This window comes from Callionymus lyra, chromosome 2 (genome assembly GCF_982586985.1).
Source record: "Callionymus lyra chromosome 2, fCalLyr1.hap1.1, whole genome shotgun sequence".
In the NCBI taxonomy this organism is placed as follows: Eukaryota; Metazoa; Chordata; class Actinopteri; order Syngnathiformes; family Callionymidae; genus Callionymus; species Callionymus lyra.
Window position 1 is genome coordinate 1969374 of NC_141819.1, and position 24167 is coordinate 1993540.

The 24167-nt window shown below is 42.6% G+C and overlaps 2 protein-coding genes, 1 non-coding gene and 1 pseudogene across 7 annotated transcripts; 3 read left to right on the plus strand and 1 right to left on the minus strand.

The window, feature by feature from the left end:
* Positions 1 to 2885: 2885 nt before the first annotated feature.
* On the minus strand, positions 2886 to 11858 carry hmg20b (high mobility group 20B). Of its 5 annotated transcripts, none has more exons than XM_087783192.1 (9): positions 11786 to 11858; positions 11444 to 11530; positions 8818 to 9018; positions 8625 to 8745; positions 6513 to 6565; positions 6365 to 6431; positions 4418 to 4633; positions 3415 to 3547; positions 2886 to 3277 (listed from the first exon to the last, which is right to left on the minus strand). In XM_087783192.1, the coding sequence occupies exons 2-9, from the start codon at positions 11525 to 11527 to the stop codon at positions 3265 to 3267; spliced, it is 888 nt and encodes a 295-aa protein (XP_087639318.1). In that variant the 5' UTR covers positions 11528 to 11530; positions 11786 to 11858; the 3' UTR covers positions 2886 to 3264. The 5 variants fall into 5 exon arrangements, with proteins under 5 accessions (XP_087639318.1, XP_087639319.1, XP_087639320.1 ...); XM_087783193.1 differs by having other exon boundaries at positions 11444 to 11533; positions 11786 to 11833; XM_087783194.1 differs by lacking the exon at positions 11786 to 11858 and adding an exon at positions 11768 to 11783 and having other exon boundaries at positions 11444 to 11533.
* An 877-nt stretch (positions 11859 to 12735) lies between these two features.
* On the plus strand, positions 12736 to 17740 carry LOC148085047 (elongation factor 2b). The gene is made up of 13 exons (XM_087783196.1): positions 12736 to 12865; positions 13879 to 14093; positions 14185 to 14366; positions 14443 to 14651; positions 14920 to 15101; positions 15178 to 15283; positions 15470 to 15722; positions 15796 to 15991; positions 16063 to 16429; positions 16493 to 16846; positions 16915 to 17097; positions 17174 to 17306; positions 17426 to 17740. Exons 1-13 carry the CDS (start codon positions 12863 to 12865, stop codon positions 17617 to 17619), a joined length of 2577 nt encoding a protein of 858 aa, XP_087639322.1. The 5' UTR covers positions 12736 to 12862; the 3' UTR covers positions 17620 to 17740.
* On the plus strand, positions 15330 to 15395 carry LOC148085048 (small nucleolar RNA SNORD37). The gene has a single exon (XR_015710630.1). It is a non-coding gene; the product is annotated as a small nucleolar RNA SNORD37 (small nucleolar RNA).
* A 2202-nt stretch (positions 17741 to 19942) lies between the features above and the next one.
* Positions 19943 to 21729, plus strand: LOC148085049 (uncharacterized; annotated as a pseudogene).
* The last annotated feature ends 2438 nt before the right edge of the window (positions 21730 to 24167 follow it).

A 24167-nucleotide genomic window follows, 5' to 3' on the forward strand; every position in this document is an offset into this window, starting at 1 on the left:
ATCTCCTGCTCCATCCATCCATCTTGTTCAGCTTCAGCACCGCCGGGCGAGGACAGGGCTGGAGTGTGACGTCACGCGGAGGTGGCCTCACGTCGTCACCGCCCTCTTTCTGAAACTAGATCGACTCAAAAATAAAAAAAAATACACTTTTTTCCACCACGAGGTTTGACGTCTGTCAAACGTGTTAGTTGTGGAAAAAGCGCTCTAGAAATATAAATTACTTACTGAGTTACTAACGGCCTACACATGCGCACAGAGTGGCGCGATGATGCGTTTGGAAGCCTGTGAAGAATCTAAAGACGCTTAAAATACAATTGAAATTGAATTACGAGCTTATCGCAAAAAATACTCATACACACACTGGTTGAGTTTGCCTGTGAAATCTTTATTTTACAATTCCAAACATCTCTGAAATAGTTTTCCTTTTCATGTTTCCCTATTCGATAGAAACTTTTCTTCTAAAAAATACGGACATTACCTGAATGCGTCATAGATGCGGCGCGAAAAGGTAACCATCGCTATATCACATTATATTTTTATTAAAGGCTGTTTTAAATAAAAACCTTCACATCCAGAGCAGGGTTTATTATATATACTTTTTTTGTTTCGTTTACAGAGACAGGAACCACTCGTATGTTTCGGTTTCCTGTCAACGTGCTCCCCCTGCTGGAGGTAAAAAAAACAACCACCGCCACCGGTCTTCAATGAACGTTAACAAAGATGGACTTTTAAGTTAAGTCAATAAGAAAAACACAACTCTTGAAGGAAGCACGTTGATCTGCTTCTTTCACTTGCATATGTTTAGGAAAAAGAAGTTTATAGCCACTAGTCTAAAAACATTGTCTTATACATTTCATTAAATGTAATTCTATTCTATCACCACAGTATTGGACTCAAGCATGTTGTTGCTCAAGCATAAGGAGGTCCATACGTGCTCCTCAGGACACCCTCGGTCATAGTTCGAGATTCGACTTTGTAGTCGTCGGAGTCTGAAAGGATTTCTCTCCTCTGGTCCGGAAGTTCAGGAACCATCAGTAGATTCTGATCCACAGACCTCAGAGCCCGAGCTGGGGTGTAAGTCTGGATCAGATCACTGATGGAAGGTCTGACCATGAATAGATCTGAAAGTAAGAACCAGAATTTTAAAATGATCCTGAAAGAAACTGATGAAGAGTTTGAAGGAGAAATGTGAGTTCTTCTACTAGAGCAGCCAGTGAAGAGTTTGAAGGAGAAATGTGAGTTCTTCTACTAGAGCAGCCAGTGAAGAGTTTGAAGGAGAAATGTGAGTTCTTCTACTAGAGCAGCCAGTGAAGAGTTTGAAGGAGAAATGTGAGTTCTTCTACTAGAGCAGCCAGTGAAGAGTTTGAAGGAGAAATGTGAGTTCTTCTACAAGAGCAGCTCAGAATTCTGGCTGCAGAGTTTAGTATGAACTGCAGGCGAGAAGATCCTTCTGGTTTAGACATGAAAACAAACTGTAACAATAGTGTAAAGTATGCTGACATTGTTGGATGCATCAGAGACAACAGCGAATACGTGACTTTGTGGACTGGAGTGAGAGGAACCACTTGAACACCTCAAAGACCAAGGAGCTGGTCTTGGACTTCGGGAGGTCCAGGACAAACGTCCAGTGTCCATCAGAGGCGACGAGGTGGAGATAGTTGACAACTATAAGTACCTCGGTGTGTGTCTGGACAGTAAACTGGTCCTGCAACACAGACCATGAGTTTAAGAAGGTTCAGAGTAGAAGTACTTTCTGAGGAGGCTTCGATCATTCAACATCTGCAAGAAGCTCCTCTGCATGTTCTACCAGTCTGTGGTGGCCAGTGTTCTATGCTGTGGTGTGTTGGGAATGTGTCAAAGAGGAGGTCAACAGGTCAACAGGTTGATCAGGAGGGCTGGCTCTGTGGTTGAGGCTGGACTCACTGGTGACAGTTGCTGAGAGGAGATCATTGAACAAACTACTGTCCATCATGATCATCATCCTCTGAACACTGTCATCAGTGAACAGAGAAGCAGATGGAACACGAATGCTCCTCCCATGATGCAACACTAATAGACTCAGGGACTCATTCATTCCTCGGGCTATTAGTTTGTTTAATACTGAGTTCGGGGGCAGAAGTGAAAGTATCAGGATGTTCTTTGTATCTTTGTCTTTGTTATTTTTATTTGATCTTGTTCTTTATCTTTGGACTTAGATTGTATCATCTTGTTCTTTCTCTTTGTTCTTGTTCTTATTTTATTTTTATGAATAATAGTCTGTATTGTTGTGTAACTATTTCCCGAAGGAGACCTTCTGAGGATCAATAAAGTTCTACCTAACCTAACCTAACCTAACCTAAACTAACCTAAACGACACAAACACATGGATTATAAGATCCAGATCATGTTGTGACATCATCTAACCAAGTTTATAGATTTTTCTCAGTTGAAACAGTTTGTGTCAGTTTTGTTCAGTGTTGAATTCGAGACATTCGTCAAACACCAGGTTCCTCAGTTTGACTGACATAAGTCACTCAAGTACTGACTCGACCCTGAACTTTATCATCAACAATGATCAGAGTTTGACTTTTTTTTAGCTTCAAAGTGCTGGTGAGGTTCATGTCCCACTGGGAGGAGACCACGGGGCACACCTATAACCCTAACCCAGAGCCTCGGTCTCTCATCTGGTCTGCAGACATCTTGGGGGTCCACCTGGACAGAGCTGGGCGAGGCATGTCTGGGTCGTTCTACTGAAGCTGCTGCCGCCGCGACCTGAACCCAGGTGAGCAGAAGAAGATGAGACGTTCTACTCCACACGGTCGACAACATAAAACATACATGTGTCGTGTTCACTCGTTTTTATGCACCAATCTTTCCCAAACGCACAGAAATGAACCGACACCACGCTGTGTAAACATGTTTAATGAAACAAATGTTGTATAAATTGATATTGTTCATTTTAAAACAACGGTGAATGATAATGTAGCGAACCATGCTAGCAGCCACATCAGCATCGATCCTTCTAGTTCTACAAGCAATTATTCACATGAACCACAAGAAAGAAGGTCTCATTAGACCCGGTCCAGCAGGATCCTGCTCAGAACCTCGGCTCCTGCTTAGGTTTGAACAAGCGACCGGGGCCCAAATGTGACCGACACACCACCGTACGACAAACATACTTGCAAAGAGGAGAAGAACGCCTCGACTGTAGAGTCTCAGACACGGTACCCTTTTGACCCTTTGACCCTTTGACCTCTGGTGTCCAGTCCCTCTGCCACGGTCGGTTCACAACTTTTCACTGACGGAATGAAGAGAAAGACTCTTAAGACATTAAAAATGACAAGAAATAAAACGTGCACGGGGTTCAGCTGCACGTATTGTTTTTATCCTCGTGGATGATGAACCAACGTGAGCGACCTCGAGGAGAAATCTTACCTGTCCAGGTGAGACAGAAGTTTACAGAGTTGTGAGAGCAAGGCGTGATGCTTCTGAGGGTTTCCTTCCAGCACGCCGCTCAGACGACCCAAATAAGAATCCAAGTTCCCCAGGGACGCCGTCTCACCCGTGTCTAAGAGAGACAGAACCTGGTTGAACTTGAAGATCGACTTTCATGTTTTGTTGTTTTATGAAACTTTTGTAGGGTTTTATTTTATGTTAAATCTTTTCCATCTTAAGAACAAAATCTGAGATGTATAAATGATAACATTAGATGTGACGGTCTTTATGTGAGGAAGTTTTTCCTCGCCATTGCTCACTGTACAGTGTTTCGCTTCTTGCTCTTTGTTGAATTGCTGGATCTATTTTTCCTTAATCAACTGTAGTCTTATTTCAACTGTATAGTGTCTTGAGATAACTGTGTTATGATAAGACACTTTAAAATAAAATTGAATTGAATTGAATTTATTTACTTTTTTAATTTTTTTAGTAGATTGTATAATTCTGAGTTTGGGGGCAGGAGTGAAAGTATCATGATGTTCTATGTTAGTCTTTGTATCTTTGTCTTTGTTTTTCTTTGATCTATGTTCTTTATCTTAGACTTAGATTGTATCATCTTGTTCTTTCTATTTATTTCTCTTTGTTCTTATTTTTATTTTTATGAATAATTGCTGTATTGTTGTGTCTAATTGAAAAGAAAAAAATTCCCGAAGGAGACCTTCTGAGGATCGATAAAGTTCTACCTATTTATGACCCATCATTGAACAAAAGAATCTTCTGAATGCACTCATTAAGCCACTAAAGGTAAATTAATCGACTCTAACATTTGGTCAGGACGTTAATAAAGCCCAAGACACCGAGAAAACATTTCATTTTAAGTTGCAAGTATTAGCCGATCTGGTTGCTATGGAAACAAAAAAAAAGAATCCCACAGTACAAAGATTCTTAATCTTCCATCGTCAACACAAGACATCTATGATGTGATTGAAGGAATGATGCTCACCTGGCAGCGGCAGCGACGACAGACTGTTGACCAGGACGTGTTTGATGGTCAGCAGGTGCTGCTGCAGGGCTTGTGTTCGCTTCTCGTCCTGACCCAGCTCCGCCTCCAGTCGCTCCTTGGCGTTGTACATGTCCTTGATGTGTCGCTGCAACACGGCGTTCTGCTCCTCGAACTCGATGTTGGCCTTACGTAGTCGTCGCAGCTCCGCCTCCCGAGCTGCAGGAGCAGAAGACTTGGTTATAGCTTCACCTGGACCAGACCTCACCTGCCCGTAGATGCAGAAGAAGAGTTTAATACACAGGGTTTGGATTGAGATCTTTGAAAAAGTTCAAAGAGAGACTAGAAAATGTAATTTCCAGAAGAAAACAGTGTGAATACTGAACGTGTACTGAAACTGACACGCTTGAAAGTTGTAGTATTCTGAGTAAAAACGAGTGGACACGGTTGAAAATATAAAGAAAAAAGATTGATGTGAAAACATTGAAATAAAGTGAGAAAGGTTGAGAAGGAAAAAAGAAGAAAGAAGAAGTAGAATTTGTAGTAGAAGTAGTAGTAGAATTAGTGGCAAAATTATATGTAGTAGTAGAATTAGTCGTAAAAGTACAAGTAGTAATAGAATTAGTAGTATAATTAGGAGTATAAGTATATTTAGTGAAAGCAGAAGTAGTAAAAATGAGTAGTACAAGTATAAGTGGTACTAGAATTAATAGCAAGAGTATAATTATAATTAGTAGTAGAATTAATAGCAAGAGTATAATTATAATTAGTAGTAGAATTAATAGCAAGAGTATAATTATAAGTAGTAGTAGAATTAATAGTAGAGAGTGGTAGAGTTATTAGTAGAAGTTGAAGAAGTATTAGAAGAATTAGTAGTATCAGTAGAAATTTTAGAAATAGTGGAAGTTAAATAAGTACAAATAGTAAGTAAGTAAGTAATTTGTATAGTAATAGAAGTAGAAGAGGTAGTAGAAGAAGTGGGAGTAGAAGAAGTAGTAAAGTTGTAGTATTAGAAGTATTAAGTAGACAAAAGTGTGAATGAAGTTTCCAGGAGTGAGTAGATGAAAGTAGCTGAAGGTCATAGTGGAAGGAGTTGAAACACGAGTTGAAGATGCAAATGAATGGAGGATAAAAGGGAGGAAAGGGAGGAATAGAAGGAAGAGTGGAAGAGATAAAAGAAAGATAGATCATAGCTCACAAAAAAGTTTGAACGGTTCAAATCAAATGTGTGGGAGGAGATGATGAACAAGGTTCAGGTTGGAGGAGCAACAGTGGATCAACAGTGAGCTGCCTTCAGCCTTCACACTGTTAAACATACAGGAAAACAGAAGAGCCAGGAGGTTCACATACATCTGCCAAGGAGCTCCTTTTTTCTCTAATGACTTCAATACAAACACATGATGGAACGAACAAAACTACTTCAGGATTCAGAAGTTCCTCGAGCAAGAATCGAACTCGTGAAGATGCAGTCGACCTTCCATCCTGCTGGTCGAGGCGGTTTCTATGTTTCAAAAACTTTACAGATCGAAAACTACCAACAAGTGTTTGAACATTTGAGCAGAGAGTCTGAAGATTTATTCGACTCGCTCGACCGCCGCCGAGTTTCTAGCTCTAGTGTCATTTCCTCTGGACAAGTATCTTCAAACTGACTCTTGCTCCGTCAACTGAAATAAACTCTATTTATTCTCTATTCTATCGTCACTCGAGGAGCAGCAGGAGGTTGTCCATCAGTCTGGTTTTACTCCAGGTTTCTGTCTGTTCTGTCTTAATTAAACATTGTTCTTATGTCACTTCATTGTGATTTTCTTGTGAAAACAACCTTCAAGTTGAATTCTAAGAGGGTTCGAGGGAGACGAGAGATTCCGCAGCCAGATCACAAACATCAGTGAACGACAGAAGCAAAATCCTGCATCTGGTCCGGCTCGTGTTCTAGAGGTCGACGTCACCCACCTTTGTTCTGGTCCAGGAACTCCTCTGTGAAGATGGGAATGTCAAACCGACTGGAGAGTTCAGGCGCCTACAAGAGAAGTCGAGCACGTGGTTGTTGTATCGTTTTATAAATCAGTCACAAATAGTACTTTCTAAAAACGGTCATTACCTTTGGAAAGGATAACCCTGGACCACTGGCCACAAATATGGAGGGAGTGTCATCTAAAATAGAAAAGACATATTAGGGCTGCACGATATATTGAAAAAATATCAATATCACGTTATTGGCACGTGCGATATACATATGGAAAACTTTCTATTGTATAAATCAAACATTTCTTAAATACACACTTCGATCAATCAGTGTCACGTTCTGTAAAGTTGTCAATTTGTACTTCTATGTCTCGTTGTTGTTTACGTCTCCGTCCGTCTGTGAACTGTGTTAGGCTCGGTTGCTATGGTGACACGTCTTGGCTCAGTATATCCAGTGAAGTAATACTAACTTATGATCTAGTCAAACACTAGTGATCCAGTGAAGTAATACTAACTTATGATCTAGTCAAACACTAGTGATCCAGTGAAGTAATACTAACTTATGATCTAGTCAAACACTAGTGATCCAGTGAAGTAATACTAACTTATGATCTAGTCAAACACTAGTGATCCACGGAAGTAATACTAACTTATGATCTAGTCAAACACTAGTGATCCAGTGAAGTAATACTAACTTATGATCTAGTCAAACACTAGTGATCCAGTGAAGTAATACTAACTTATGATCTAGTCAAACACTAGTGATCCAGTGAAGTAATACTAACTTATGATCTAGTCAAACACTAGTGATCCAGTGAAGTAATACTAACGTATGATCTAGTCAAACACTAGTGATCCAGTGAAGTAATACTAACTTATGATCTAGTCAAACACTAGTGATCCAGTGAAGTAATACTAACTTATGATCTAGTCAAACACTAGTGATCCAGTGAAGTAATACTAACTTATGATCTAGTCAAACACTAGTGATCCAGTGAAGTAATACTAACTTATGATCTAGTCAAACACTAGTGATCCAGTGAAGTAATACTAACTCATGATCTAGTCAAACACTAGTGATCCAGTGAAGTAACACTAACTTATGATCTAGTCAAACACTAGTGATCCAGTGAAGTAATACTAACTTATGATCTAGTCAAACACTAGTGATCCAGTGAAGTAATACTAACTTGTGATCTAGTCAAACACTAGTGATCCAGTGAAGTAATACTAACTTATGATCTAGTCAAACACTAGTGATCCAGTGAATTAATACTAACTTATGATCTAGTCAAACACTAGTGATCCAGTGAAGTAATACTAACTTATGATCTAGTCAAACACTAGTGATCCAGTGAAGTAATACTAACTTATGATCTAGTCAAACACTAGTGATCCAGTGAAGTAATACTAACTTATGATCTAGTCAAACACTAGTGATCCAGTGAAGTAATACTAACTTATGATCTAGTCAAACACTAGTGATCCAGTGAAGTAAAACTAACTTATGATCTAGTCAAACACTAGTGATCCAGTGAAGTAATACTAACTTATGATCTAGTCAAACACTAGTGATCCAGTCACTCGTCTCTTTCAACCTCCTTTGTTAAAGCAACATATTGTAAGAACTTTTCATCTCGTCTCAGTTGTTTTCTTAGAAGATCGTGAACTTCCACACAAACCTGTCCGTCTTCACCGTATGCTAACGAGCTAAGTGGTTAGCGTCATTTATAAAGTGTTATGTGTCCGTCTTCACCGTATGCTAACGAGCTAAGTGGTTAGCGTCATTTATAAAGTGTTATGTGTGAGTCTTCACCGTATGCTAACAAGCTAAGTTGTTAGCGTCATTTATAAAGTTTTATGTGTGCGTCTTCACCGTATGCTAACAAGCTAAGTTGTTAGCATCATTTATAAAGTGTTATGTGTGTGTGTACAAGGATTTATTATTGATTTGGTGATATCACGACGCGCCGGCGGCTCCTCTCTGATGTCACTCAGTTTCACAGGAAACCGATGCAAGTCCCGCGAGACTGAAAGTTATAAGAGATATTTTTCTACCATCATGTCGACACCGAAGCGTTGAAATAAACGAAATATATCATCGTTTTCCTTCTATAAACCCTCGAACCTACAGTACTCGTGCCTGCGATATCGCAATATCGCAATTCAAGACACTAATATTGAATATCGCACTTATTTCCAATATCGTGCAGCCGTAGAAAAAAAAACAAACTAGATCTTGTTTTACCTCTCTTTAACTTCTTGTCTTGTATCTTCGCACTGGTGATATGAAAGGCCTCCGTTTGTTGATACTCCTTCAGCTCCTGTGCGTACTGCATCTTATCTCGCTCCGCCTCGTCCAGGTACCGCTGCAGACACACAGATGTCGTTTACCAGACGAGAAGCCAGAAGATTTGAAGCCACTTTTAAACAACAGGTACCCGTTTGTCGTCAGGAGCCAGTTGAGTCCACTCGGCGCCGAGTCGTTTGGTGATCTCGGGAAACGGCAGGTCAGGATGTCTGGCCCTCATCTGCTCCCGGCGCTCATTCAGGAACCGGACGTATCCAGTGACCGGCGCCTTCGGACCATTTGGCAGAACCTTTTTCCTTTTTTTGCCTTTAGGCCATCCTCTCTTCTTCGGCTGCAGGGACGACAGCGTTTTAGTACATTCTTTTGTTCGGAATTGATTTGGCCTTCTTCAAGTAATTAATATTTGTAGAGCTTTTCTAGACCAGGGTCACAAAGCGCTTAAACAATCAAAACAATATTCAATAAAGTATATACTTTAAAGATCAAGATAATACTGAGAACAACACAGGAGTCTCAGAGAATCAAGGAAAAGCTCAAATAAAAGTGTCTTGAGATGTTTCTTGAAGGAGTCAGAAGATCATCAAACACAGATGTTTCTTGAAGGAGTCAGTAGATCATCAAACACAGATGTTTCTTGAAGGAGTCAGTAGATCATCAAACACAGAGATGTTTCTTGAAGGAGTCAGTAGATCATCAAACACAGAGATGTTTCTTGAAGGAGTCAGTAGATCATCAAACACACATGTTTCTTGAAGGAGTCAGTAGATCATCAAACACAGGTGTTTCTTGAAGGAGTCAGTAGATCATCAAACACAGATGTTTCTTGAAGGAGTCAGTAGATCATCAAACACACATGTTTCTTGAAGGAGTCAGTAGATCATCAAACACAGATGTTTCTTGAAGGAGTCAGTAGATCATCAAACACAGATGTTTCTTGAAGGAGTCAGTAGATCATCAAACACAGATGTTTCTTGAAGGAGTCAGTAGATCATCAAACACAGATGTTTCTTGAAGGAGTCAGTAGATCATCAAACACAGATGTTTCTTGAAGGAGTCAGTAGATCATCAAACACAGAGATGTTTCTTGAAGGAGTCAGTAGATCATCAAACACACATGTTTCTTGAAGGAGTCAGTAGATCATCAAACACAGATGTTTCTTGAAGGAGTCAGTAGATCATCAAACACACATGTTTCTTGAAGGAGTCAGTAGATCATCAAACACAGATGTTTCTTGAAGGAGTCAGTAGATCATCAAACACAGATGTTTCTTGAAGGAGTCAGTAGATCATCAAACACAGATGTTTCTTGAAGGAGTCAGTAGATCATCAAACACAGATGTTTCTTGAAGGAGTCAGTAGATCATCAAACACAGATGTTTCTTGAAGGAGTCAGTAGATCATCAAACACACATGTTTCTTGAAGGAGTCAGTAGATCATCAAACACAGATGTTTCTTGAAGGAGTCTGTAGATCATCAAACACACATGTTTCTTGAAGGAGTCAGTAGATCATCAAACACACATGTTTCTTGAAGGAGTCAGTAGATCATCAAACACAGATGTTTCTTGAAGGAGTCAGTAGATCATCAAACACAGATGTTTCTTGAAGGAGTCAGTAGATCATCAAACACAGATGTTTCTTGAAGGAGTCAGTAGATCATCAAACACAGATGTTTCTTGAAGGAGTCAGTAGATCATCAAACACAGATGTTTCTTGAAGGAGTCAGTAGATCATCAAACACACATGTTTCTTGAAGGAGTCAGTAGATCATCAAACACACATGTTTCTTGAAGGAGTCAGTAGATCATCAAACACACATGTTTCTTGAAGGAGTCAGTAGATCATCAAACACACATGTTTCTTGAAGGAGTCAGTAGATCATCAAACACAGATGTTTCTTGAAGGAGTCAGTAGATCATCAAACACAGATGTTTCTTGAAGGAGTCACTAGATCATCAAACACAGATGTTTCTTGAAGGAGTCAGTAGATCATCAAACACACATGTTTCTTGAAGGAGTCAGTAGATCATCAAACACAGAGATGTTTCTTGAAGGAGTCAGTAGATCATCAAACACACATGTTTCTTGAAGGAGTCAGTAGATCATCAAACACACATGTTTCTTGAAGGAGTCAGTAGATCATCAAACACAGATGTTTCTTGAAGGAGTCAGTAGATCATCAAACACAGATGTTTCTTGAAGGAGTCACTAGATCATCAAACACAGATGTTTCTTGAAGGAGTCAGTAGATCATCAAACACAGAGATGTTTCTTGAAGGAGTCAGTAGATCATCAAACACAGATGTTTCTTGAAGGAGTCAGTAGATCATCAAACACAGAGATGGTTCCAAAGCTTAGGAGCAACAGTCTGGAAGGATTTCTCTCCTCTTGTCCACAGACCTCAGAGTCCGAGCTGGGGTGTAATTCTGGATCAGAATCTACTGATGCAAGGTCTGACCATGAATAGATCTTAAAGTAAGAATTTTAAAATGATCCTGAAAGAAACCAGTGAGGATTTTGAAGGATCTGAGAAATGTGAGTTCTTCTACTGGAGCAGCTCAGACTTGTATATCATATAAATCACAAAATTGTATATCATACAATTCTTACCTCTTTCCTCAAACCTTAATTCAGATTTCACAAAAGAACTTGTCACATATGTGACGGATTTAATTAAAAACAGATGATAGTTAAACGATAATAATAAATAGTGATAAAAAAAGATAACATAAGGTGAAGTAAACATTAACACAAACCTCGTCCTGCGAGTGCTCGGCGGACTGCGACGCTTTGTGCATCTGTGCAGCCTCGGTCTGCTCCTGCTTGATGCCGAGGTTCATGGTCTGCTGACGAGATCAAGTGCAAACGATTCACGGTTAACACTTCGAAGAGTGTTAGGAAAAAATGACGTTTTTCTCGGATCTAGCTTTAGTTTCCATCAATTATTCGTGGCGCGGTGATGACGAAGAAAACCATCTTCGAAAAAACGCTTTTTTTAAGCACCAAACATTTTTAGAATCTAAATAAAAATGCAAATCCAAATAAGTCAATGTAGCGATCTTTTTTAAATATCAATTTACCACATTTTATTACTTTACCAACAGAAATCGCAGTATTTCCTACGTCCTGGCCAAACGGAACAAGAATTCTTCTTCTTCTGTTTGTTTACGGGCAGTTCCACTGTCTCTGGACAGCGCCATCTACCGACCAGTTCAGTATCGGCCACGATGACTCCTCAACCGGGAATATCAAAATATTTTCATTTTATTTATTTATTTATTGAACAAACTGTTGTCGTAGTCATGAAGACATTAGTTAAGCCTTTATTTTTAAATTTGAATTGACATCATTTTACGTTTCATAACCAAGCAAACTTAAATTTCAATGCAACGTGGAATGTAATGAAATCTACCAGAAACATTTATTGTGTTATAAACACAACATCATTTGTTGAGGTGTCAGTACATAAGTAAAAATAAAAGAATGAAATAAGATAACACACAAAATAAACAATAGGAAAACAGAACCAAGCACCAATCAAACAAAGTTAAAAGTTAGTCCGCATGTATCGATGAAGCTGTCTTTGAATAAGATGATTTATATGATATATGAATGAAGGAAATTAAAAAAAGGAATATCTGACCCATATTCTTCAAACTGATATTAAGAAAAACATTTTAAATGGCTACAGAAACATTATACGGTTTTAAAACGTATTGTATTCTATTTTTTCAATTAAACAAATACAAGCATGACATAAATAATAAATACAATTAAAAATAAACTTTACAACCTGATTAAGCGATAAAGTTATTACTTTGATGAAACTATTCACTTCCTGTAAAAATTAAAAAAGAAATCGCGATCCTCGGAATCATTTCCTCAATATTTATTCATTATTTATGGCACGAGTCAGGCTTTGTTTTCGTCACTTTATCTTTTTATTTACATTTAAGGTTTTATTTAATACATTCTCTTATCTTTCGAGATGCAATTCAGACATGCGCGCGCATTTTTCAACGTGGCCCTTTACGCGCTGACGTCACAAATGACGCAGCGGATAAAAGCTTTGTCGCACGTCAATGCGATCCTTTCCCTGCCTGTTCTCCTGAATCGGGCAGTGACGACTTTCTGCTCGCTTTTCTCTCGCAGCTAATCTAAAGTCATCCGTCAAGATGGTGAGTCCGCGGCCGCTTCTGAACCAACGTATCGAGTCGCCGCGAGTCATCGACTCCATAGGCGGCACGATTGTGGAGTTAAATACGTTATTTCGGTGGAGTTTGATCGGCCCCGCGGCTGACAGCCTGAGTCATAATGGAATCCATTTTGTTTCTACTGTCGGCTTCCTTGAGCTCGCCTGCTTCAGTCTCTCGGTACCGAGGTTTCTGTGGTGACCGGTTAAATTCCGGCTCGATAGTTCAATTGTCATACGTCAGTGCTAACGGCATTTTAAAAGGAAAAACCCTTAAAAAAAACTGCGCATTTAGTCCGCCGGTAACTCCAGTGCGGGTCACGTGTCGACATGTTACTGACGTAAAGTGTAACTTCATGCGGGATAAACGGACTCTTCCGCCGGCGTTAGTCGTTCTATTCCGGGCGCGGCTCCGTATTCGGCGAAATGCTAATGTTAGCTGTTAGCACGGTGCCAAAGTCTGTACACGTGGCCCTTTTGTGACGACGTATTGAATGCCGGGGAGGCCCCTCGGAGCCCCTGGTTCTCCTGTCGCGATGACGCCACGGTTGCCGTAAACGCGCGTGACGCAGGTTATGTTATGGAACCGCTGGAACGACATTAGCCCGGGATACATGCAGACGTCAACTCAACTGACGTAATGCGCGAATGTTGCATTATGTCTCCCAACAAGATGTCAGCCGTGACGTCAGGAGGATAGTGTTCTTCCCCGGGTGGGTTTTTAGCCAAAGAATGATTGGGTGACATGACCTTAAAACAAATGACAACATGACCTTAAAACAAAATGACATCGCCTTTTTTTTTTGAACGAGGGATCCCCAAGTCTTTGTACAAGCAGACGTTTATCCATTAATCAAACGTTAAAATGGTCACTTTTCTAATGACAGTCTTGATTTAAACTAAAACTCTAGATGATGATGATGGGACCCTTCGGTGGCCCCCCCGCCGTACGACAATACTCCCGGCCCTCATGCTAAGCTTTGCCATTGTGTTCTTCAGGTGAACTTCACCATAGACCAGATCCGTAACATCATGGACAAAAAGGAGAACATCCGAAACATGTCCGTGATCGCCCACGTCGACCATGGCAAGTCGACGCTGACGGACTCGCTGGTGTCCATGGCCGGCATCATCGCCTCGTCCCGTGCTGGAGAGACACGCTTCACGGACACCAGGAAAGACGAGCAGGAACGTTGCATCACCATCAAGTCCACGTGAGTGATAAATTATTAAAATGTTAGAAATGCAGCTTAATGTGTTTTTCTAGGGGCTTCAATGACGGCATTTTTTCTTCTGTGTCCACAGCGCCATCTCTCTGTACTACGAACTCTCCGACAACGATTTGGCCTTCATAAGGCAGGCGAAGGACGGCAACGGCTTTTTGATCAACCTTATCGACTCTCCCGGCCACGTGGACTTCTCATCCGAAGTAACGGCTGCACTCCGCGTCACTGACGGAGCCCTTGTTGTTGTGGACTGTGTGTCGGGTAAGATGTGACCTTTGATGAATAAAAAGGTACTAAAACGACCCCTCTCATATAGTAACCTAGTCTGTGTTTGAAGGCGTGTGTGTCCAGACCGAGACCGTGCTCCGGCAGGCCATCTGCGAGCGCATCAGGCCGGTGCTGATGATGAACAAAATGGACAGAGCTCTGTTGGAGTTGCAGTTGGAGGCCGAGGCTCTGTACAAAACCTTCCAGCGCATCATTGAAGACATCAACGTCATCATTAGTACTTATGGTGACGAAGATGGACCGATGGGCAAAGTGACGGTGCGTACGCCTGATGGCGCTTGACAAACTTTATTTTGACTTGCTGTAGTTGATTGGCGCTTGCATTGAGCCAATGCCTCTAGATGGCAACAGGTTATTGGGGCCCCGTTTGTTACTCACTTGGGCAACAATACCTCTTTTGAAGATCCATAATTTGAACTACATTTTATATTAGTTTCTTTATAGTTGCCTGGGGATCTGAACGTGGCTTAGTGACGTCTGATTTATCTTGAAACCTTCCATTCCTTATCCTCTTGTTTTTTCTTAGATCGACCCGATTGCTGGTACCGTTGGTTTTGGCTCTGGCCTCCATGGATGGGCTTTCACTTTGAAGCAGTTTGCTGAATTCTATGCAAAAAAGTTTGCAGCCAAGAGTGGGAGCGAGGCCATACCGCCGGCAGAATACGCCAAAAAGGTGGAAGACATGATGAAGAAGATGTGGGGTGACCGGTGAGTTTCGACACCAGTGTTTTCTCAAAAGGATGTGTGTGGACATGTTCTTGAACTGGGTTTTCCTGCTCGGTAGGTACTATGACCCAGAGGCTGGCAAGTTCTCCAAGACTTCAACAGGAAAAAGTGGCAAGGAGCTTCCACGTACCTTTGTTGGATTAGTTCTTGATCCCATCTTCAAGGTATGACTTTTTCCTGCCTCCTTGTTTTTGATGCCGTTTTAAACCTGCAAATGATGATTTAATATTCTTCACTTTGACCTGACTTACTGTGACGATAAACTTCCGTCTGAGCACATCGCAGAAGCGATTCATCTCGGGTAACTTTTGCTGCTTTTGTACTAACAAATTTGAAACGTTGCTCTGAAGATGTTCGATGCCATCATGAACTTCCGCATGGAAGACGTCAAGAAGATGCTGGAGAAGCTGGACATCAAGTTGGATACGGAAGACAAGGACAAGGAGGGCAAGCCTCTCCTGAAGGCAGTGATGCGTCGCTGGCTGCCCGCCGGAGAAGCGCTGCTTCAGATGATCACCATCCATCTGCCGTCGCCCGTCACTGCCCAGAAGTACAGATGCGAGATGCTCTACGAGGGACCCGGTGACGACGAGGCTGCCGTCGGTATGAAGACGCTCTCCGTTTGTTAGCTCGGGTGGAAACGTGTAAAGTTGACTTGACTTTTATGGCAACACAGGCATCAAGAATTGTGACCCCAAAGCCCCACTCATGATGTACATCTCAAAGATGGTCCCCACCACTGACAAAGGCCGTTTTTATGCCTTTGGCCGTGTCTTCTCTGGAGTCGTCGCGACTGGAATGAAGGTGCGCATCATGGGCCCGAACTTCGTCCCAGGAAAGAAGGATGATCTCTACTTGAAACCCATCCAGAGGTTTGTATCCTTCGTGGCTTTGTCTGAGCTCCTGGACTCCTGTCACTAAATCATGTGGCTCTTTATTCCAGGACCATCTTGATGATGGGTCGTTACACCGAGGCCATCGATACAGTGCCCTGTGGAAACATTGTGGGTCTGGTTGGCGTGGACCAGTACCTCGTCAAGACCGGAACCATCACCACCTTTGAGCAGTCGCACAACATGAAGGTGATGAAGTTCAGCGTGAGCCCCGTCGTGAGAATCGCCGTGGAGGCCAAGAACCCGAGTGAGCTTCCCAAGCTCGTGGAGGGTCTGAAGCGTCTGGCCAAGTCCGACCCCATGGTACAGTGCATCATCGAGGAGTCCGGAGAACACATCGTGGCCGGCGCTGGAGAGTTGCATCTGGAAATCTGCCTGAAGGATCTGGAAGAGGATCACGCCTGCATTCCAATCAAGGTGACGTTCTCAAGACCTTGGTTAGTGAGGGACACGTTGACTGACCTTTCATCACTCTTTCAGAAATCCGACCCAGTCGTGTCGTACAGAGAGACCGTGTCCGAGCTGTCCGGCGTCATGTGCCTGTCCAAGTCACCCAACAAGCACAACCGTCTGTTCATGAAGGCTCGTCCCTTCGAGGAGGGACTGTCCGAGGACATCGACAAAGGCGACGTCTCATCTCGCCAGGAGCTCAAGACCCGAGCCCGCTACCTCGCCGAGAAGTACGACTGGGACGTCACCGAGGCCAGGAAGATCTGGTGCTTCGGCCCCGACGGCACCGGCCCCAACATGCTGGTGGACGTCACCAAGGGTGTGCAGTACCTGAACGAGATCAAGGACAGCGTGGTGGCTGGCTTCCAGTGGGCTTCCAAGGAGGTGAGGCTCCGAACTCTTCAGGTGAAGGTAGACCTGAGGGTTAAATGTTTCTGTCCCACCGTTCCCAGGGCGTCCTCTGTGAGGAGAACATGCGCGGCGTCCGGTTCGAGGTCCACGACGTGACCCTGCACACGGATGCCATCCATCGCGGTGGTGGTCAGATCATTCCCACAGCTCGCCGAGCTATTTATGCATGCCAGCTCACGGCCGAGCCCAGACTCATGGAGCCCGTGTACCTCGTGGAGATCCAGGCAAGTTCTTGCTTCTCAGAGTTTCTCTCCCGGTCAAATGATCTTGACGTCTGACGGCTGTGTTCTCTCCCGGCAGTGTCCTGAGGCCGCCATCGGTGGAATCTACGGAGTGTTGAACAGGAGGCGTGGCATCGTGTACGAGGAGTTCAAGGTCATGGGAACCCCAATGTTCGTCGTCAAGAGCTACCTGCCTGTAATGGAGTCCTTTGGTAAGTCTTTCAGCCTTTTTTAAATTGATTCTTAAAAGGTCCGAGTTTTCTGGCGCTGAAGATCATCAGGTGCTTCATGTTGGTGAACATCACGCTCACGTCACACCTTCTTCTTCCAGGCTTCACTGCCGACCTTCGTTCCAACACCGGAGGCCAAGCCTTCCCACAGTGCGTGTTCGACCATTGGCAGATTCTCCCCGGAGACCCCAAGGATGAGACTTCCAAGCCCGGTCAGGTCGTGATCAAGACCCGGAAACGCAAGGGTCTCAAGGAGGGCATCCCGGCACTGGACAACTACCTGGACAAATTATAAACTCTCGGCTCGCTCACCCTCCTACATAATATACTAAGTTACCTTCGTGAAGGTTTGCCAAATATGACAAATGAAGATAAAACAAAAAAATTGTAAACGAATAAAATTGATTTAAAAATGACGAGTTTCTGTTTCTCACGAGTGACGCTGGAGAAGATCAACGTTTGACTAGAACCACAGGTTTAATGGACGTCAGAGCAGGAGGACGACATCTTCATCAAACTTAACCTTAAGAACGTTTGGACTCTCGGTAATGAAGATGTTTCTCAGAAGTGTTTGCAAAACCTGGTTAAAGTACTTTGACGGGTCAAGACAACAGTGACAACAGACCAGGGTAGTTGGAAAAGGAATATTGTCTCGACGTGTTTCTTGGAGCGATTTACTTCTACAAAGAGTATTGTGGTTGCCGTGGCAACTATTTTAAAGCCAACATTAAACGCGGACCATTGTCGACCAGTAGATGGCGCTCTCGTCCTTCACGTACGCTTTCATTTGGGTTATAAATGTAGTTTTATCTTAACGTCACGCATTGACCCAATAGTTCTGATGGACGTCAACATGAGTTCTGTTCCTAAACGCAGAGATGAAGTTAAACATTGTGTCGCGTAACTTCCGTTTTATGTTTGTTGCGTCACTTCCGTTTTATGTTTGTTGCGTCACTTCCGCAGAATTCCCGCGAAGTTAACTAGTGTGTGAGTAACTTTAAAATAGTCAATTAGTTACATTAGCAGTTTAAAAAAAGTAACAGTTACTTTAAGTTACTGGTTCCTTCAAAGTAACTAGTTTCTAGGGAAAGTAACTTTTCCATAAGCGAGGGATGAAAGTGTTGGATCCTCAGTTTGGACAAACGAACAGATGAAACGAATAGAACTAAATAAATTTAAGGCGCCGTAACTTTTGTGCTCTTAATTATTAGACAATTAATTGGCTACTGGAAAAAAAACAAAGTTCTACCTTATCTTAATTCTTGACCAAAGTCAATGGTTGATCAATTTAGTTAATTTAAAAATGTTCTAAATCTTGCTTTTCATTTTGACAAAACTGTGAACTTGTATTTATCATCGTGTATGAATATGAAGAATAAATTACTTTATTTGGACAAAATATTAATTTTTTAATTAATCAAAACCACTTTTCAATCACGTTAAATTCCTGGCACTCGACCAGAATCCATGAGCTGATCTGGAAATAAAAAGGCAGAATAATTGTGTATAAAATGAGCAAATGAAAAGATATCGATGGAGGTTGGGATCAGAGGTCAAAGGTCATATCACTGCAGGTCTGGACCACCAGGTCCCGGTGCCTGATCCCACCTGAGATGAAAGTCCAAATCCAACAGTTTGGGGGACTTTGAACAACCTGTTGAGAATTAACTTTTTTTTACTTCAGCATTGAAATGAAGGTGAAGTTTATAAATATTATAAAATAAAACAGAGACAGAGAGAGAAAAACTTTATTGATCCTCCAGAGATCTCCTTCGGGACATTGTTTATCCAATAAGAACAAAGTTCAAGACGACACAATCTAAGTCTAAAGATAAAGAACAAAGATTAAAGATACAAAGGTTAACATAGAACATCAAGATACTTTCACTTCTACCTCCAAACTCAGAATTAAACAATCTAATAACACCGGAATGAATGAGTCTCTGAGTCTATTAGTGTTGCATCATGGGAAGAGCATTTGTGCTCCATGTGTTCACTGATGACAGTGCTCAGAGGATGATGTCATCATGATGATTGACAGCAGTTTGTGTTCTCTTGTTCAGTAACTGATACGACTTTAAATGAACTTTGACTGGAAAACTTGCTTTAATATTGACTTTTGTCTTGAGAGAAAAAATCTTTTTATTTGACTTTTTCCTGTTAGATTATATTTTCAATCTTTTAAAGATTGTGTCACTGAAAGTGTTTTTCACACGTGACTCAGGTTTGACTTCAGTACAAAGTAAGATCTTCCCAAATAACTAGATTTAAAGAAGTGAACACATGTCACAATAACCTCTTTCTTCAAGCGCAGGAAACACATTCCGGGGAAAAGAACGCCTTGTCATGTCAATCCGGCGTCCATCGCTCAGAGTCGCCGCCGCGCTCGTCCGTCAGAGCGGGTTTGAAAATCACAACGACAGCTTCGTCTCAGAGTCAATCTTTCCTTTCCCAGGAGGTTATTGTTGTGTACATGGAGTGTAGACCTGCAGCAAACAAACCAACACTAGGACGTCGGAAGATCATGGACTCGTGACTCATGAAGATGTTGGACGAGGACCGACGTCTCAACGTCAACATTGGACACAAACAGAAGTAGAATTTATTCAAATGTCCAGATGGTCGACTGGTTCATTGAAGATCGTGCACCGAGGGTCTTGTTCACGAGTGAGGGCAGACGTGAGAGCGACGGGCGACGATTCACTGATCTCTGGTGAAAAAGAGAGCTGAGCCAAAAGGCTCAAAACTCTCAAGCTATCCTTCTACGTCTCTACACTGAAGGGTAAAGATTGATTGAAGGAAATGATACAAGAAGTTAGTGATTTCTCCCTGACACATGGAACGAGAAGTTAGTAACAGTTAGTGACAACACAAAGAACTTGAACAACCAAAACAATACACAGTTAAAAATACCTAAACATGTAAAAACTCTAAAAGGTCAGAATTTTAAAATGATCCTGAAAGAAACTGGCAGCCAGTGAAGAGATTTGAGGATCGGAGAAATGTGAGTTCTTCTACTAGAGGTGGATAAGTCGGGGCTTCCAGGCAAGTTTAAAGCCTGGATCTACCAGCACAGCATCTTGCCATGACTCCTCTGGCCACTGCTGGTGTACGACGTGCCAATGACCACCGTCGAGTGCTTCGAGAGGAGGGTCAGCTGTTTCCTCGGGAAGTCGGGCCAACCACGAAGCCTCGGCAGCACTGCCCTGTACGGGAGAAAGAACAAACTAAAACTGCCCTTCAGGAGTCTGATGGAGGAGTTTATGGTTACCCGAGCCAGAGAGGTGCTGCTGTACAGGGAATACACCGACAACAAGGTCTCCTCGACAGGCATAGAAGTGAGGACCGGCAGGAAGTGGAAGGCTCAGGAGGCTGTCCACCAGGCCGAGGCACGGTTGCGACACAGTGAGCTGGTGGGAACAGCGGCATCTGGACGGGCAGGTCTCGGAAGTAGCCCAAGACAGAGGTCCGAGCAGGGGTGGAGGAAGCCCGCTGCAGTAGGACAGTAGGGATGCGGCAGCAGGACGCATGGACTAGATGGGAAGAGTCAGTCAACCGGAAGATCTCATGGAAAGAGCTATGGAGATCTGAGCCACTTCGTATCCAGTTCCTCATAAAGTCGGTGTATGATGTACTTCCAAGCCCATCCAACCTCTTCCACTGGGGCTTAGCCGAGACCCCACTGTGCTCTCTCTGCCAGAAAGCCGGATCGTTGGAGCACATCCTAAGCTGCTGCCCACGTGCACTTGGATATGGGCGTTACCTTTGGCGCCATGACCAGGTGCTGCGGGTCATTGCAGAGGTCATCAGAACCGGCATCTCCACCAGCAAACATCAATAACCAACAAGGCAGTCCATCGTCTTTGTCAGAGCTGGGGAGAAGCCGCAGCAGTGCAGGACTCAAGCAGGGGGGCTGGCAGCTGAAGGTGCACCTAGGAAGACAGCTCCAGTTCCCTGATAACATCGCTGTGACGAAAAACTCAGGCCAGACATAGTCCTGGTGTCTGAAACAACAAAGCAAGTGGTCCTGCTGGAGCTGACTGTCCCCTGGGAAGACCGGATGGAGGAGGCCTTCGAGAGGAAGAGGGCCAAGTATGAGGAGCTGGCAGGCGAATGCCGAAGCAGTGGATGGAGGACACGATGCAACCCAATCGAGGTCGGGTGCAGAGGGTTTGTAGGCCAGTCTCTCATCGGGGCACTCAAATTGTTGGGAGTGAAGGGACTGCAGATAAGGAAAGCCACCAGAGACATCACCGACGCAGCAGAAAAGGTGTCAAGGTGGCTGTGGATCAAGCACGGGATCCGTGAGCTAAACCAGCTACTTAGACACAAGCCGGGGCCTGATCAACCCTGGCTGAGTCACCTGGGAGAGGGTGTCTGTTGCGAGACCCGAAACACCCTATGAACCCAGGATACAACACTGATGATGTGTCTAAGTTGCACCAAGAGGGTTTGCTGTGACATACTAGAGCAGCTCAGAATTCTTGCTGCAGAGTTTTAAGGATCATAGAAATGTGAGTTCATCTACTAGAGCGGCTCAGAATTCTGGCTGCAGAGTTTTAAGGATCATAGAAATGTGAGTTCATCTACTAGAGCGGCTCAGAATTCTGGCTGCAGAGTTTAGTATGAACTGCAGGCGAGACACATCCTTCTGGTTTAGACACAAGATAAACTGTTACAATAGTGTCAACGACACAAACACATTATAAGATCCAGATCATGTTGTGACAAGATTTTACTAAGTTTAGAGATTTTTCTCTTTTGACACAGTTTGTGTCAGTTTTGTTCAGTGTTGAACTAGAGACATTTGTCAAATACAGGGAGTCACACATCACAAAAACACACACACACACGCATGTACACACCTTAACACACGCACATACACACTTTAACACACACGCATGTACACACCTTAACACAAGCACATACGCACTTTGACACACACGCATGTACACACCTTAACACAAGCACATACGCACTTTGACACACACGCATGTACACACCTTAACACAAGCACATACGCACTTTGACACACACGCATGTACACACCTTAACACACGCACATACACACTTTAACACACACGCATGTACACACCTTAACACAAGCAGATACGCACTTTGACACACACGCATGTACACACCTTAACACAAGCACATACACACTTTAACACGCACGCATGTACACACCTTAACACAAGCACATACGCACTTTGACACACACGCATGTACACACCTTAACACAAGCACATACACACTTTAACACGCACACATGTACACACCTTAACACAAGCACATACACACTTTAACACACACGCATGTACACACCTTAACACAAGCACATACACACTTTAACACGCACGCATGTACACACCTTAACACAAGCACATAAGCACTTTGACACACACGCATGTACACACCTTAACACACACACATATACACACTTTAACACACACACACACATACACACACACACACACACTTACACACTTTGACACACACATACACACTTTAACACACACACACACCTTAACACACGCACATACACACTTTAACACACACACACACTTTAACACACACACACACTTTAACACACATACACACTTTAACACACGCACATACACACTTTAACACATGCACATACACACTTTAACACACACACATACACACTTTAACACACGCACATACACACTTTGGCACACACACACACACACACGTTAACACACACATATATACACACTTTAACACACACACACACACACACACACTTTAACACACGCACTTACACACTTTGACACACTCATACACACTTTAACACACACACCTTAACACACGCACATACACACTTTAACACACACACATATACACACTTTAACACACACACACACTTTAACACACATACACACTTTAACACACGCACATACACGCTTTAACACATGCACATACACACTTTAACACACGCACATACACACTTTAACACACACACACTTTAACACACATACACACTTTAACACACGCACATACACACTTTAACACATGCACATACACACTTTAACACACACACACATTTTAACACACATACACACTTTAACACACGCACATACACACTTTAACACACGCACATACACACTTTAACACACGCACATACACACTTTAACACACGCACATACACACTTTAACACATGCACATACACACTTTAACACACGCACATACACACTTTAACACACGCACATACACACTTTAACACACGCACATACACACTTTAACACATGCACATACACACTTTAACACACGCACATACACACTTTAACACACGCACATACACACTTTGGCACACGCACATACACACTTTAACACATGCACATACACACTTTAACACAAACACATACACACTTTAACACACGCACATACACACTTTAACACACGCACATACACACTTTAACACACGCACATACACACTTTGGCACACACACGTTAACACACACATACACACTTGAGTTCAACTTTAAATAAGAATCACTTGTGTATTTATGTTCTGGATCAACATGTTCAAAGAGTTTTTATTGTCGATTGTTCTCAGAACAAAAGTCTCGTCTTCATTGATTGTCATTGAAAGTCGCACATGAACGTGTGGATCAGACGACAACACAACACAATAACGAAGTGATTCAAGTAGTTCTAGACAAACAAAGACGTTAATGACTCTGAATGTCACGTCGTCAGGCAGTCGTTTGTCTTCACGACATCACAGTGAATATTGAGACAAAGATGTTACGATCAATATATGTTTGTATTGATCCTTGTTGTCGTGAACTCTGGTAAAATAAGAATGACTTTAAAGTCCA